Source organism: Poecilia reticulata, linkage group LG9 (assembly GCF_000633615.1).
Source record: "Poecilia reticulata strain Guanapo linkage group LG9, Guppy_female_1.0+MT, whole genome shotgun sequence".
Classification (NCBI taxonomy): Eukaryota; Metazoa; Chordata; class Actinopteri; order Cyprinodontiformes; family Poeciliidae; genus Poecilia; species Poecilia reticulata.
Window position 1 is genome coordinate 16,834,898 of NC_024339.1, and position 16,413 is coordinate 16,851,310.

At 37.8% G+C, this 16,413-nt stretch overlaps 1 protein-coding gene across 3 annotated transcripts in view; it reads right to left on the reverse strand.

Annotated features, from left to right (window-relative positions):
• The window catches only part of loxhd1b (lipoxygenase homology PLAT domains 1b), a 29,323-nt gene extending 28,607 nt beyond the window's left edge, over window positions 1–716 (reverse strand). For 2 of the 3 annotated variants that reach the window (XM_017306479.1, XM_008418291.2), the window contains exon 1: window positions 15–716. In XM_017306479.1, the coding sequence (XP_017161968.1) occupies window positions 15–252 (238 nt within the window). In that variant the 5' untranslated portion in view covers window positions 253–716. The remainder of the gene's footprint in view (window positions 1–14) is intronic. The other variant, XM_008418292.2, reaches the window with a different exon arrangement.
• Between the last annotated feature and the right edge of the window lie 15,697 nt (window positions 717–16,413).

Sequence of the window (16,413 nt, forward strand, 5' to 3'; positions counted from 1 at the left end):
TAAGTTTGTATCACCTTTTTTTTTGTGGTATTCGTCCTCGTAGTTCTCCTGTAGCTCCGGCTCGTAGTTGCGCAGCTCGTTCTCGTAGATTTCAACATAGTTTTCAATCTTTTTCTTCTTCCCTTTTGTCTTCTTTGTGTCTTCATCGCTGTCATCTCTCTCTGAGCCTTTTTTCTTCTTGTCTTTCTTTTTCTTTTTCCCATCGTCCTCATCCTGATCGCCACCTTTTTTGTTTTTGCTCTTTGATCCCATCTTCACTTTGACAGAGAACTTCTTTGGTCGTCTCAATTACATCAGGGAGTTTTTCTCCTTTCCATCCACCCAGGGTCTCATTATCGTTTTCTTTGTAGTCCTACTCATCCCCGCTCTCCTCTGTAGTTTATGCCTCTTCCGTCTCTTTTCCTCTCTTCTCTGTGCTCCTCACGTCATGCCTTGTGTAACCGTCTTCATCGCCTTCCTCAAACTTCTTCAATCTTCCAGTGTTCTTTGATTCACTTGCCTGCTTACTTTTCTTCGTTGGCTCGGGTTCCTGATCCTCTGAGTCGTCGTCATCTGCGTCTTCGGTTTCCCCCTCTGCTCTTTGACACGTTTTTTTTTTCTTTTTAGTGAGCATCTTTAATTTATTCCCTACCTTGTAACTGATTCCAGGGTGTTCCGGTGAAACTTGATTAAGCTGACCTGTGGCTGCAGGGGAGTGACGAGCTGGCAGCCTGAGCCAGACACAGAGCTTAGCATCTGCTCTTGAGGAAGGGAGTTGGAACCTCATTAACAATGATGAATGACACATAGTCACCTGATCAGAGGAGGGAACCCTCTTATGGGTAAAGGTAGGTCAGGCAGCAACTCTGTTTGATGTACTGCAAGAAAATTAAGAAAAAACATGCAGCTAATCACCAAACAAGGAATGATTCAGGTGCCGCTAGCCTTTTGAGGGCTCTAAGAAAAAATTTTTTCCCAGTGCTACTGGAAATGAACAATAATTGGACAACTGTGACTCAGTAGTAAAGTAGTTATCTTGCAATTGGAAGATTGTAAGTTAAGTAAGGCACTTAACCCCAAGTTGCTCTGCATATTATTAAATAATTGACATGATGTCACCTGTCAATCATTCTAGAGGGTTTATCAGCAACTGGTCGCAAGTTTGCCCGAAGTACACACCCCTTATCTGGAGGAACTGAACCTCCATCAACATTTCCAGGGTTTTTCTTTGCTAATGTACTACAGTCACAGAGATTTTAAGGAAAATAATAGGAAATCATGGTCCAACTTTGTCAGTGGGGAATATTTAATCCCGACAGCTGTTACCCAGAGCATGTAAAGGGTGGAATACAATTTAATTACATTTCCAAAACCCAAACAGTCTGGGATAATGCAAGAAATTGACCAAGACAAAGTCTGCAGCCAGCCTCATGTCCAGTTGAATAAAACTATGATCAATGGCATGAAGGTCACTGGTAGTAAACATCCCATTTTTATCAGAACACTTATTGATAGTCATATCAAAGGTAGTTATGCTTGATTTTATGTGTGTGTGTTCCAATGGTAGCAAACATGTGCTGCAGTAACTGCAGTATTTACATGTAAACCCATTAGCATCTAAAGCTAATGTGTACTTTTAACCATTTTCCTTAAAGCAGATTTTTACAAACCGGTATTATATAAGTCCTTTCTCACCTGTTTTGTACGTGTAATACTTTTGCATCTGACACAGCGTTCACTCTCACTCCAATGAGATTTTGTGCCCCTCATTCTTACTCTGTCTGCTAAAGTCTTGGGCTTCAACGTTAATTTATTTGTTGTTTCCCGTAAATAACCTTACAGACTTGATGTACGACTCTTTGGATAATTTTCTTGCCTATTGTCTATGTCTCGGAGTTGACTAATAAAGCAAAAAGTGACTCAAAAGATGTCTCGGGTGAGGCATCGAGCTCCACTACCTGTTGGTTTGGTGGAGGTTTGCTCTGCTTTCTTAAGTGGGCGGAAGTAGTTTAACGTGTCTTTATCGGTCACAAAACACAAAATCTTATCAAGTATTATTGGTCTGGTTTCTAGTTCAAATATATTAGTACACTTGAAATAAGACAAAATAAATGTATAAGTAACTTTTCTGCAAGGAGTAGTAGCTATTTTAAAGTGAATAATATCGTAATATTGATGAAAACTACTCTTTCTAAGTGAAATAATTTTCATTCAAAATTCAAATTCCTAAATCTAATATAGAATATAAATCAGTATTGAAGAAATTATTACATATAATGAAAAGATTGGTCTAATTCAAGCCAATTAAACATCTTTAAATCATAAAAATAAAACGTAGCTTTGTAAATAAGTGGAAAAATACATTTTGTGCTTATTTTGTACGCCGCTTTCCTATAACCAGCAGAGGGAGACATTGTCACGTTTACAACCATTTACCAGAGGACGAACACAGGTTGTATCACTTACAGTAGATGTTGAGATTTATCAAGAGATACAGGTGGATTTTCATTAATTTACTCCAGAAAAATATTTCTCCTCCTCTCTGACTGTGATACATTTGTGCTAAATGTTATGAGCGATATAACATGGAGTCAGTGTGAAAAGTGAAAGATTGTTATTTAATGTGCATTTGCTGAATGCTGATAAGTAGAAGTGTTCAAACAGAGAAAAAAAAGAGAAAGAATCAAACAGTAAAACTGCAAACAGTGTTTACTTTACGGAGCTTTTTAGCTTTTTAAATTAGAGCTGTTGTCTACTGCAGCAAAGACTTGGCAATAAATTAAGCCCTTATCCTGTCTTCATTTTCTCTCTGGTAAAGTGTTTCCGTCTCAGGTTTTTGGCAACGTATCTTTTGGCTGCACAGTAAAAGTTTTGACTGGCACGATGAGCTCCTGAGTCCTTTTCCTTTGCCTTGTCTCCCACCTTCCTCTCCCTTTGTGACTTTCTGTCTCCTGTGTTTGAAACTCAATCTCTAAATTTTATGCCTCAGGGATGTTTTCATCCCTGAATGGAAGCAATAAATGTTTTATACTCATGGTTGCTTATGCAATTCATAATCGCAGAATGACTTAAGACTCCGAAAGGTGTTTATAAAACATCACCATGTTCCTGTTTGAGCCCTTTGATTTTACACCTAATAATTTACTTAGTGGATTATATGACTCACTTAATGGTAATGTGTAAATGAAATATCATTTTTGCAGAAGTAATTTATAAAATGAGACACCAAATTTAGAATAAGCTGCTACACAATAAAACTCCCTGGTAATAAAATACAATAATAAAATACAATAAGCTGTAAAAGAGAATAGAGAAGCACAAGTGCACATTGCTGTGTGACCTGTAGTGGCGGTAGGTCAGGATGTGTCTGTAAGATGCATATCAGCAGGAGAACAAAACCTTTCAAGTCTCTTGAGATCTTTTTCCTGACAATCGAAACATGCTGGCTGTTGTAAATCAATTCTGATTTTGAGATGTTTCAGATTTGCCAACAGTAAGGAAAGCAGTTTATGCAACACAGCAGCAGATAGGATGTCTCGATCATCCAGGGAGTTCATACGCAGCATTTATCGCCTATTTCTTTGAACGTAGATTCAAAGGGTTTGGTCTTCAAAGCTCCTTATCACTCTTGATTACCGAAGCAAACTACAGCTCCTGGTCCTGCCCAGATTGGATTTGTTTCTTTGTCTTTGCTTCAAAAACGTTTGTGGTCATAATTTTCTGTTCTGTGACATAAGACAGTTGCATTAAAAGGGCTGGACTAAATTCAAGCACATCTTCTCACCAAACACTTTCATTGTTGTACAGTTTGCTTGGTTTGACCGTAAACTCTACCAACTGTGTAGCAAGTTTGCTACTTTCTTATCATTCTACTAAAACCCGATATTCAGGGACTTTTTAATAGCTTGATTTACAGTCAAAAGTATCAAACACTAAAATTGCTATAACTTTAAGCAAGTTTGGAAATCCGAGATGTTATGATGTGAATTGTGATCAACTCTAATTCAAGTTCAATTTCAAGTTTATTTTCTAAAATGGGATAATATGTATCAATGTACATTTACATTTACAGACACACAATTACCATCAGGTACTTAATTTCTATCACTAGTCCCTTTGGCAGGTTGGCGTTACAGCATAAAAATAAAAACAGGGATTTTATTAACTAACAATACAGACAAAGAAATACTCATTGTACTCAATGTTGACATTTTTGACTTTTTATGTTTGGCTTTCATCTTTGAGTCCAATATTCAGATATCTGAAGATGGCAGGTTCATCTGTTCAAAAAATTCAGAAAGGAGGCTCAGTGTCACATATATTTTGGTGTGAAATTTCCTTAGAAACTCCAGAAAAGCAAAAGATCTTGTAAAGATGGTGGTTGAAGTAATTGTCAAAAACCTGAGGACACCACGAAGAAGTTACCTTTCTGATCAGGCTTCGTCCCTTTGCAGGTTTTCCTGAAACGCTGCATGGCAGACATGAAGTTTGTTGGAGGGACTTCTGGCCCAGGAACAGCTGGCTTGAGCTACAAGTTGTTGCTGAGGAGAGTGTTGTCTGGATTTCCCCCCTGAACATTTGGCCCTCTGCGACTTGTTCCCTCTCAGAGTGGCTGAAGACAATAGATGGATGTCAATACACTTAGGTTTGTATGTTTTTTAGAACAATTGCCAAATCGTGTGGCTTTCCGTCAGGTTAAAAGGCAATTCAGGTCTGCAATTGGATCGATTGCAGGAATTACGGAGAGACAGAAAGAGAATCGAGCATGCTGGCAATTTCATCAAGAAAATTACCCGTTTTAATTAAATGAACATGCCTGGAGGTGATGACTGGACCCAAAAATACGTGGGAGCAAGAAGACGACGCACAGCCAGAGTTTGAAAAGACAACCACGTCACCTCTGTGCAGCTGGAACCTCTAGTAGGTTTAGTTCAGGAAATAAGGTTCAGCCTAAAGTTCTGACAATAATTTGACAAAACTCAAAAATCAATAAGCAACTTATGAAAACAGTGAATATGAATGTAGAATTTCACACAATTAGAAAAGGTTTTGTTATTAAGAAGCAAAATTAAAGCAATCTGGGTGATGAGACGTGTTGTGGTTCGCAAGAACTGAGTCAGAATCATCTTTAGCAAAGCTAAATGTTAATGAGGTAATTCAGAAAAATGTCTCAACTCAATTTTATGTTTTAGTAAAAATGCCCAACAAAAAGGAGATTTACAAGGGGAAGTTAGAATTAGCAACTTCAGCCATCATGTGGGTCCAAATTAGTTTCAGGCTGCTTAAATGACCAAAGTGAGTCGTTTCTTTTGCAATCTGATTAAACAGTTTTGATAAAATCTCAGCAAATTAACAATCAAGATGTCCTTGATTCATGGTTTTCAGAGGAACAGGAAAAAAAACAATCTTTAAAACTCTGATAACTGATCAGATCCTATAAATGAACCGACCGTCCCTGATTTATCTTTCTGTTATAAACATGAAGAAGCAACATAAACTCCCGTGGGAGACAAAAATGTCTCATGTATGATTCTGACTTCAGATGCTTTCATAGCCTTCAGATTATGAGCTTAATTGCTTTCCCAAAGTACAAATGTTTATTGTTTAGGCTCCTGCAGAAGGAACTTTGTGAAAGCAGGGCCGCGGCTCCGCGACATTGAAGACACTCGGCAAAGACTCTCAAAACAAACACACTGGAGGCTCTGAAGACTGAAGCAGGAAGCAAGTTGGAAATAGATTGTCACAAATTGTCACAGCAGGATTGAAGAGGAGCTCAGGAACTGTCAACCTTCACAACCAAGAGCCTCAGGATCAAAAACCTGAGCTCAGATTATGTTTTGCTCTGGGATCAGATGTTCAGCAAAACATAAGCACTTATTTATTTCACCAGGATGACAGAGAATGTTCCCTCTCAAAGCAGACTGTAACAGGGGTGATTATGTAACACCCAAACAGTTCAACAGTGCTTCGACCCAGCTGGAGAGCCTTCCACCAGCCTGAGTTGATGAAATGTCATGTGTTTTCACTGTGGACTTTGTGCTTTTTGATGGTCCATTTAGGATGGCATGAGATAATTTTCAATCTTTCAATCTGTAAATGACATAAAAATAAATCAAGAAAAGCATATAAGTGACATAAACATCATGTTGATTCTGTTATTTTTCTGGATCACTGCTGCACTTTCAACAGAAAGAAGACATTACAAATACCCAGTACTCTTAGTCAAAGTATTTTCCTCCAAATAGATTTATTGTTTCTGTCTGTAGTCACAGTTAAATGCTGCAATTCATCAAACAAATATTATTATGGTAATTATGACAACTGTAGTAAAAACAAAATGAGGCTCGTGCGTTTTGAGTCAAGCTAAATAATGAAGGTTTTGGAGTGGCCTAGTCAAAGTCAATACCTAAAATTGATGGAGATGCTGTGGCATCATGCTAAAGAATCCTCTCATATCGGTCAATATTCCTGCACGATGTAGTGAAAAACTCCTTATGGTTGCTGATGCCTCAAAATGTGACCCAGTTTATTACATTTAGAGTGAAATCACTTTATTAAGATAGAAAAAGGAAAGAAAGAAATCTGGAAATCTGGCCTATTTGACATCTTGCTCAAGTAGAGTAAAGTAAGTGGCAGATAAGAAGGATGCAAGAGAACGGTCAGGATGATTTCAGCGTCAAACAGACGCAGTAAAATGAGCAGCAACGTGCAGTTTGGCAAAACGTTGGACCTGGAATTTCTTTTGAGAACACGTAAATTTTTTATTTTGTGTGCAACTAACAAAACAAGAGATTTGGAAAGTAATAGTCCTTATTAGTGGAACCAGAAGATGCAGCAGGTTGCCTTGCACAGGTAAGTTCCTTATCCTGAATTCAGTCATGCAGTCATGAGATCATGAACTAAAAATGATGTCCAGTCCAGATGGTTACATGAATCAGCCGAGCCAAATCTGAGTACAGCTGAGGTAGATTCATGAGGAAGCTAAATATTTAATTTAATAAGCTGCCAGGAAAACAGGATAAAAGAAACAAAAACACCAAGAACCATCCCAACACACAGCATGAAAGAGGAGCTGGTGCTGGATGCAGATACACAGGGATGGGTCCAAACCACTGACCTGATTACGACACTGGTGGCGAGTGGAGAGGTTGTAACCGGGACAACTGAGGACATTTAAACAATCATAGTTAGGAAACCGAATGAAACAAAAGAGGAAATTATATCAAATACAGAAACCAAGACAAGAGTCACCTCATCACAACAAATTTGAACATTTATCTGCATAAACGCTTGTAGAGAAATCCATAGAAAAGCTGAACCCAATCAGTAATTAGTGAGTTTTTGTGTTTTTCAGTGAAGGAAATATGTTTATGATTAGCAAGAAACGCCAGGCTGACCTTGGCAGTTGTTGTTGTTTTCTCTCTCTTTCGTCTTTTTGTTGTCCTCCTAACACCCTAAACAGTTGCAGCAGTTAGCATTTGAGTTTCCCTCTGCATGTTTTTTTTAATGCTTTTTTTCTTAAAGCAAAGTTGATGGTTTTTAAAGACTGACAAAGAACACGGAGCAATTATGGAAATGAATTAAAGGAGGATAAAATGATTTTTTTGGCAATAACAAAATGGAATTAAATACTGAGATCCTCTCTCTGATTCTTCCTGTTCTTGCTGCAGTACATAACTTTAAAAATCGAATTAGTTTGAGAGGAAGGATTCACATTTGGACAAATATTAATTTTGTTTAGTCTGTTTTACAATAGGCTTCTTAGTTACACCGCTGCAGTCAAAGCAAACACGAACAGATTGACAACGTATTTTCCCACATCTGCGTTTGTTCACTTCATTACGTCTTTGGTGGCCTTCAGGCCTGCAGGGAAGTGCACTCAGAAGCGATATCTGAGACCATTTCTGCACGTAAGCACACTTGTTCCATGTTTCTGGTTGCTGCTAAAGTACTTACACCCATCATGGTGACACCAGCAGTTAGTGGTACTGCTCTCTACTGGAAGGAAGGAGTGTTGAGCAAAGGGAAAAAAATTAAAAATTACACAAGATGAAAATTGAGATTCGCAGCAATGCAACGCTATAAAATATCGCCATTTATTCAAACTCCCAGTATAAAATGGAGGAGGTCTACTGACCTGGAGCATTTTCAAGGAAAACATTACAGACATTTGACATTTTTCCACCCATCCAGTAACTCTACCTGCTTACCCTTGCTGGTATGATCTGGGTCCTTTCTCCAGTGGTCATTTACGGAGTGTTGTTTCTTAGTCTGTTTTTCTAATCAAAGCCTTGTTTTCTTCTTGTTTCATGACTTTTATAATGTTTGACATGCAGCCATTGCTGCCAATTTTGATTGATGTTTGTGGTACATTTATGTATTAATATAGTTACAACCCTAAAAACCCTAGAGCACCTTCAAATCTCACTGCAGAAACACAATATATACTTTTAATGTGAGTACATGAGCAGTTGGAAAGTTAGGAAATTACTGACACCCCTAATGAATGTTATATAAGATTGTAGGTCTGTTGGGGGTGCTGTGGTGGCGCAGGGGTTAAGCACAACCCATACATGGAGGCCTTAGTCCTCGACGCAGCCGTCACAGGCTCGATTCCCGGCCCTGGCGACCTTTGCTGCAGGTCTTCCCACTTTCCTGTCAATTAACTATCAAATAAAGGCCACTAGAGCCAAAAAAATCTTACTAAAATTAAGATCAGAGGTCTGTTAAATGCAATGAGAGATTACATTTTCTGTTTGCTTTAGAAGAGATGTTTAATTATTTGTTTTTAAAGCTCTTGACAACCTTGATTGCTCTTTTTTATTTGAGCTTTTTATTAAGTTTGTCGATTTGCATCATGTCTTTGAGGTAACCAAACTTTGTCTTTCATGAGGACTCTGCTATGCAGCCTTTAACCATTACATCTTTCAGCTAACGCCTTTTTAAATCAAAGCTCAAAACTATTTTACTGAGCCAGGCTCTTAATACTTAAAAATATGGTCTCACTTCTGATTTTATCTACTTTGATTATTATATTTAGTTTTATCTTCCTCATTTTAAAGATGATTTTTTAAATGTTTTCTTTAATAATGAATTTATTATCATATTTGTCGCCAATATTGTGGATGTATAAAGAGCTAAATAAATAAGTGTTTGACTGAAAGGCACGTAAAACTACAAACTTTAAGGGTACCAACTGTTGGTACATTTGCTTCAACTCAATCACAGCAAATAGAAACCCACAAGCAGAGCATTTACTATGATTAATAGCAGCCACTTCCACGTTTTGATTTTTCCCCCTTTTGATCTCAATAATTTCACTAAAATATTTAAAGTTATACAAAGAGAAGATTTATGGATGTTCTAGTTGGTTCTTCTTAAACGACTCCTTCACTAAATCATGTCTCCGCAAAAGACCTTCTGTACATTTTCAAACCAGACAGGCATTTTTATGCAGCGTGCATAAAACGACTGTAATGACTCACAATTGCATTTTCTTCACGGTCCAAATAGTTCAAATAAATTAAAACCAATGTAAGTTTGGCATGTGAAAACCACTGACAGAAAACCATCTGCTCCTTGAAATACCACATCCTCCACTACGCCAAATAATTCTGAGTGTTTACAAAAATTGTCAGCGAGTCTGAGGAGTGTCTGGGCTTATTTTCATAGACATTTTCAGAAACACAGAAGCAAAGTGAATAACTGTTAAAGTAAGAAGATGCAAAAATATCTCTCTTTCCTACGTGGAAGCAGGAAAAAATTTGCAAAAACTTTCTTCAGTTATTAGCAACTTCTTGTTAATTCATGGTGATTTTAGACCAAATTTACCAGGGAGACATGAGTAAAAACAGCACAAACAAATTAAATAAACCAAACCAAACCAAACCAAACCAAGCCTATTTTTCATCATTTAACACATTAAGTGAGCCACAGAGACGCAGAATTTCTTCCAGTTTTGGTGCAGCAGATTGCAAACCTTAATCTAACAAATAAAAACTGAAACTTAAAGTGAAATGCCATAATTTTTAATTTATTGTTAAAGTAAAACTGTGAATGTAAGAAAGGAAATTGGCCCAACGTAGAAATTAGTTAGCTTTCCGTGCCAGTACATGTGATCAGAAACTTATTTAGTGTTATCTCTTCAGTACAGGGAACTGCACATAAAGCAACTGATACAATCAGTTAACAACCAAGGATTAACATGACTGTTAAAATGTTGAATTATTGACTTTGTGTTGTATAATTAAAAGGACATCCTGAATCTAATACTGAAGGTTTGGCATTTGGGCTGCAGCTTGGAGAATATTTCAGCTTTTTTCGGGGTTCTTAACACTTAAAATGTGTTTTCAGTCAAATTTATTTTTCATATGTGCCAGTGATGTTTGATGTCGACTAAAATGGACATCATGCTTCACTGGTGAAATTTTATGTGGATACTTTTTGCATTATTATGTTTCCTTTGAAAATACTTCAACAACAATAACAGATTTAGCAGTATACAGAGCTATAAAGTTTTTGAAACCAAGACCAAATTGTTTACAAAGTTGTTGAATTTTGTGTCATAGATATTTGCATTTTTTTATTCTTTGAAGGATTAAGAGTATTCATGACAGAATGATCTAGAAATGGCTTAGTAACGCTAAAATAAAGTCAAATAAGTACAAGATAAGTGTCACTGCTTCAGCTGCTTCTCTATCCATAAACACCCCTACAAATGTGGCATTTAAGGAGACATCATCTTTCCAACAGAGTAAAACTTACTGCAATTTCAAAATTTATATACATACAAATGTAAAACCATAATTTTACATTTTGCCTTGAGTATATGATCTGAGATTAAATCCAGATAAACATTTTAAACTCCTATCTGAGAGTATAGTCTTTAAGGATCATTTGTGTCCTGACTGTGTCGAATCGCTGATAAATATACAGCGTGTAGAGAGTGTTGTTTTAAAGTTTCTAAAGCTCAGTTTTGCACATCAGCAAGTTCCCATGACACAGGATCCTAACTGGTAACTTTGAACTGCACTGTTATGTCAGCCAAGCGAATAGGAAAAATGTAGCCACATGAGGTGAAATGTTAAACAGAGTTTAAAACAAACACGGTACATCCTTCAAAATATTTCATCAGCTCTCGTTTTAAAGTGGGAGATAACCGTGTCATAGCAGAATATCTTCTGATTTGAGGGGATTTTTTCTTCTACTGGTGGGAAGTGTTTGTGTAGTCTGTAAGAGTGGCCAATAACAATAAAAGTGTGTCGCTCTGATGTGAGCACGTGAGTCACTGCATGTGTTGCTGCGAGTACGGCTACACAGGAGGATCATGAAGCGGTTTTTCACACTTATATTCATGAATTAACATAAAAACAGTTATTACATGTGATAATATATGTTAGCAAAGACATTTGCTTCACATAATTTAACAAGAGCTTCAGTAAGTTGGTTCATTTAAGTCAACTTTTTTGTATGTTCTTACATATACAAAAGTAAAAGACAGCAACTAAAATCAACTTTACCAAGGTGCACTCTTGCACAGATGAGGGTTTAAACCCTTAACTCTCCACTATGAACCTTTTTAAATATAATATAAGATATAAAAGCAGGATCTTAAGACTAGCTACAGAGTCAGTGCTCTGGTTTTTAAGTAAAATTAACAACCTTCGCGGATTTTACCGAGTGAGCAACAAAGTACCACAGCCAGGATTCTTTAGGAGACAAACCTACAGTGAATAAGTGGAAGTTTATGCTAATATGAAGGAGTGTCTGGGCCACAAAACCATGAGGTTTGAGCTGACCGAGCAGCTGAATGAGCAGCCAATGTCTTGTGAGTTAATTGATTGTTTTACCAGAGCAGGCGAATATAAATAAACATCATAGCTGAGTCACCTGGAGCAATGATGGTATTGACAGCAAGATCCTAAACTGTCCTTCATGACAATAGAATCTAACAGGATTGGGCTGAAAGTAATTATTGAATGAAAAAACTGAAACACTTAACAAGTCTGTTTAGAGCTTTTATTCCCATGTGCATCTCTGGTTTCTCTTAAGTTCAACTCAAACATTATTAAACAATCCCTACTTTCATCTCTCAATATAAATTCACAAAAAAGCTTAAAATCCAGGCTTCAGTTGTCCTGTGTGGTGCAGTGGGGGCAGCAGGTGCATGTATGGTTGGGAAATGTTCTTGAAGTCAACGTCCTGGCTTTTAATAATCTCTGTTTAGTGTGAGATACTCCAGCTTAGACCAGTTTCAGTTTATCAGATATTGGACAAAACATCAAAATGCAGGTTAGATTATTTAAAGACACAAAACAGAGAAATAACCCTTTAGTAATCTAGGAATCTCTACGCTCTCTAAGAAGAGAGGCGGGAAGAACTGACTGAACATGCAAATTAACAAAAATAACGGGTTGATGCACTGGAACATGAGTCATTTGATTCATATTACAAACCTCCACTGCAGTAAAACATTAAAAACTAAATAGTTCCTTTAATTACAAATGAAAAATGAAGCGACCTTTTGCAGATGAATTTAATACTTCATGCTGTCTCCCAGATACAACAGGTCTCTAATTCAAGTCTTGGCTGCAGCCTCTCTGTGTGGACTTTGGCCCAGTACGTGTTTTGTCCAAGTACTCAGGTTTTTCTCCTGCATGTTTTGGGCATTCTTAGTAAATACTAAGTGCATGAATATCTTTGCTCGTTTCACCATGGAGTGACTGACGATCTGCTCAAAGCAAACTTTGTTTTTATTAAAATGCTGTGACAGGTAACTGAGGACACAGATAATGCATGTGTTCAGGAAAACGCAGCTCGCTCTACAGGTGATTACAGGAACGAAGCTGTTTTGCACCTGGTTCAAGCACAGAATGTCACAATAAGCCGTCTCGGCACCAGTCAAATGTGCACATATACTGGAAACCAGCTGCTTCCCGGCTCACAACTCTGTCGCTGCCAGTTCTTTCGGACTCACTTATGGGAAGTCTTGGCAAATCATTTAATCATTTAACCACCAAATATGACTCTGGTCCACCACCACACGTTCTCTGTTAATCACAGCTTAGTTAATAACCTATTACACGCTCCGTAAATTCCCATTGTTAAGCTTAAGCACCATAAATCATTTCTTTCTAAGTAAGCTGACTTGGACACAGAGCCCCAGAGCGTTCTCATCGTTTCGCTGCTTCTCAGAATACGAATACTGCCTGAGTTTTTCTGAAAAGAGAACCAGAAAACCTGCAGGGAGCGAATCTTTACTCTGAATTTTCAGATATTTTGCCTTTTCATGTCTGAAGTGCTGACAGGTGGTAATAATTTCTGACCTTCCTGCTCACTTCGAGCTGCTTACAACCCTATCTACCTCATCATCCTCAGCTTCAGCGTCTACATCCTAATCCTTCCTAGTGAGAGTGACATCTCTAAAGCTGAACTCGCCTCTGAAGGTCCTGTTTTCACTTCAGGTTACATTTCAGTCCCATTTCCTCCCATCACCAGACTGATTTGTCGCAGACTGAGAGACATTTATAAGCTCCTGCATCGTCTCTGTGTCTTTTCTGGCATATTTTCAGCCTGTGATTGTTTCGTGACAACAGATGTGTTGAAGCAGCAGCAGCAGCAGCAGCAGCAGCAGCAGCAGCAGCAGCAGCAGCAGGTGGCCGCTGCTGTTTATCAATGAGTTGACAGTGAACAGGCTGTTTTTAAAGGTCCTCGCTGATGCAGAGCAGCTTCCCAGCTTTGAAACAACACAGATGTCGGTTTTCACCGCCTAAAACCCAAGAACATGATGTACTCTCTGGACATTTTCTATATTGTTACAACCATAAGCCTGTTGTTCTTTGTTGGTGTTTTTATGGAAATCTTTGGGAAGATCTGACTGAGCTTTGACCAATGCATTTGATTAAGGGGGGCTGAACACAAATCCAAACCCACATTTTAATTTATTTTTTTTGCAAAACATCTGAAAACAAGCCATGTGATGATCACGCCTTGGTTTATTTTGATCTTTCACTTAAAACTATATGAAGACACTCTTTGTTTTGTGCTTGCAGCAGGCTGAATGTGGAAGACATTAAAGAGAAACCAATTATTATTCAATGATACTGCAAAATACAAAGCATGTCTGGCATAAATCTGACTAAAATCAGTGGGAATTTTTATATCAAATTCCAAGTTTTATGTTTGATAATTAATAAATGTTAAGGGTTCTGCAGAAACTGAAGGGTAAACATAACCTACGTGCTTAGGGACTTCCACCACAATGTCCTGATATAGTTAGCCCCCTTTTCAGTGTTTGAATATATTATTAAATAATGTTCCCAGAGTTTGGAGGACAGGCTGACCCGGCCTTTCCTTTAGCCACTGAATTGCTTGTTTAAGATGATCTGCAGTGAATTGGAAGCTTAGGAAGTGTTTATTGTTTGAAAAGAGAGGCTCTCGCTGCCAGTTCTTCTTCCTCAGAACTGGGTTTTGTTCCATTAGAGGCTCTCTGTTTGCTTTGTTTCTCTGAGAATCCACCATGAGCTCCCTTCAACACATTACTGAGATAAAGAAGTACTAAACCAGTGTGCTACTTTTTTTCTTCTTTTTTTTTTTTACATTTTCTGTGAATTTTGAGGTTATTTAATTGAGCTGCATAGAGTAATAACAGGATTTTGCCACATCTGCAAAGAACAAAAACTTTATGCTCATAATGCATCATAAAGTTCCTCTTTATAGCGACGACATACAGTATGCCTGCGGTTCACGGGCCGTGTTTTAATGAAACAACATTGCCAGTAAATTACAGCTGCATCATTAAATGTACAAATACCCATCAGTTACCGCACAGACGTTTTGAGTTATCAACACTCAATCGTGTTTGCAAAACAAACAGTAATAACCTTACAATTTCACAAACAATTAAAGCAATAAAAAAAATATAAAGTGAATAAATTAACAGTTTGAAATAAATAAAAACAAATCTTGCTGAACAAGACACCTGCATGTCAGACTCCAATCAAATTGTAGTGGTTTTACATAAAAGGAAGCAAAACAAAAATAAGAAGAGTGAGGATGCAGTTTTATCGCTAAGCAACCATTTGAGGCAACATAACATTAGAGTCACAAAGCTAATAATACTTTATTTTAGCAGCAGTTTAAAAAGTAACATGGCAGCAGAAGGTGTCAACTTACATAAGAGGAAATTAAAGCAGAATTTTGATTGTGAATTAGGGAATAATTTTCAGCAGTCAGTATCTTACTGCAGCAGAGAGCAGCTTAAACATCCTCCGCTTGGAGAAAGAGAAGTTCTGACTGCACAGCTGAGATAGTAGATTTTGAGAGAGGAACCAGTTCTAGAGTTCAATTACTGCCACAGTCACACTGCTGTCTTTTTACACATTCTTTTCTGCTTAAAGCTGCTTCCGCTGCTTAGCGGCACTGTTCCTTCATTCATGTTTGAGAACTCCCTACATCTTACATCGGAGGGTGACTGAAGCAACAATTAGCAAACCCCTGTGGGAACTGCACATCTGCTGAGCTCATGATACAAACTGCGTCTCAGTCCAAAGCTGCTCAGAATGGCGGTAAACAGCAGAGTGGAAAGGCAGCGTTGTGATGAGGGGCTGAAAGCAGAGGGTCGGAAAGAGCAGCAGCTTCTTAAAGAGAAGCGGGGCAATACACGGGGTCAAATTGTCAAGTCACATTTCTCGTAAGTCATGTTTGACACAACTAAAGGTAACATAGTTACTTGATTGTGCAAAAAAATGGCACTACAAGCCAGGTAAATACATAACACCGACCTGCTAAAGAAATAAACTCCTTCATTTGTCCTGACACAGTAGAACATTGTAAATATGGCACCTTCCATCAAAATTAACTCAAGTTTTACACAGAACGAAACAGTAACACAGCAGCATAAAAACACTCTGAACTCAAAGGGCTTAGAGCTGTTTCGATAAAATAGTAGTTAATTTTATTTTGGTTATGCCTTTGAATCTAAAAACTCCTCTGACTCCTCTGGGTATAAAATGCTATATAAATAATTCAAGATGGCATTCCAGCATCTCAAAACTGGTGATTTTTGTTTTTTATGTCAGTGACCTAAAAATGCCCTTTATATCCTCACAAATTTTCTCACAACAGAGCAGATTTTCACAGCACATTATGTAATGACAATAAAGGAGTTGAATGAAAGCTACCAGACTTCAGATAAGACCTCCTGACCTCAAAATCACATAATACAAGAAGATTCTGTGTTATTTTGAGATTAGAGTTGTTCTGAGGGTGACCAGCTTTTACAACTGGTCACCCTCAGAACAGAAGTTACTTCCACTTTTCTGTGAGAACGTTTCTGTTTCTCCAGAGTGAAACAGTGCTGAGTGTTGTCTGTAGGTAAGATGGTTACTACTGACAAAAGCTCAGCTGAATTGCCCCTTACAGAAGCCAAACCAA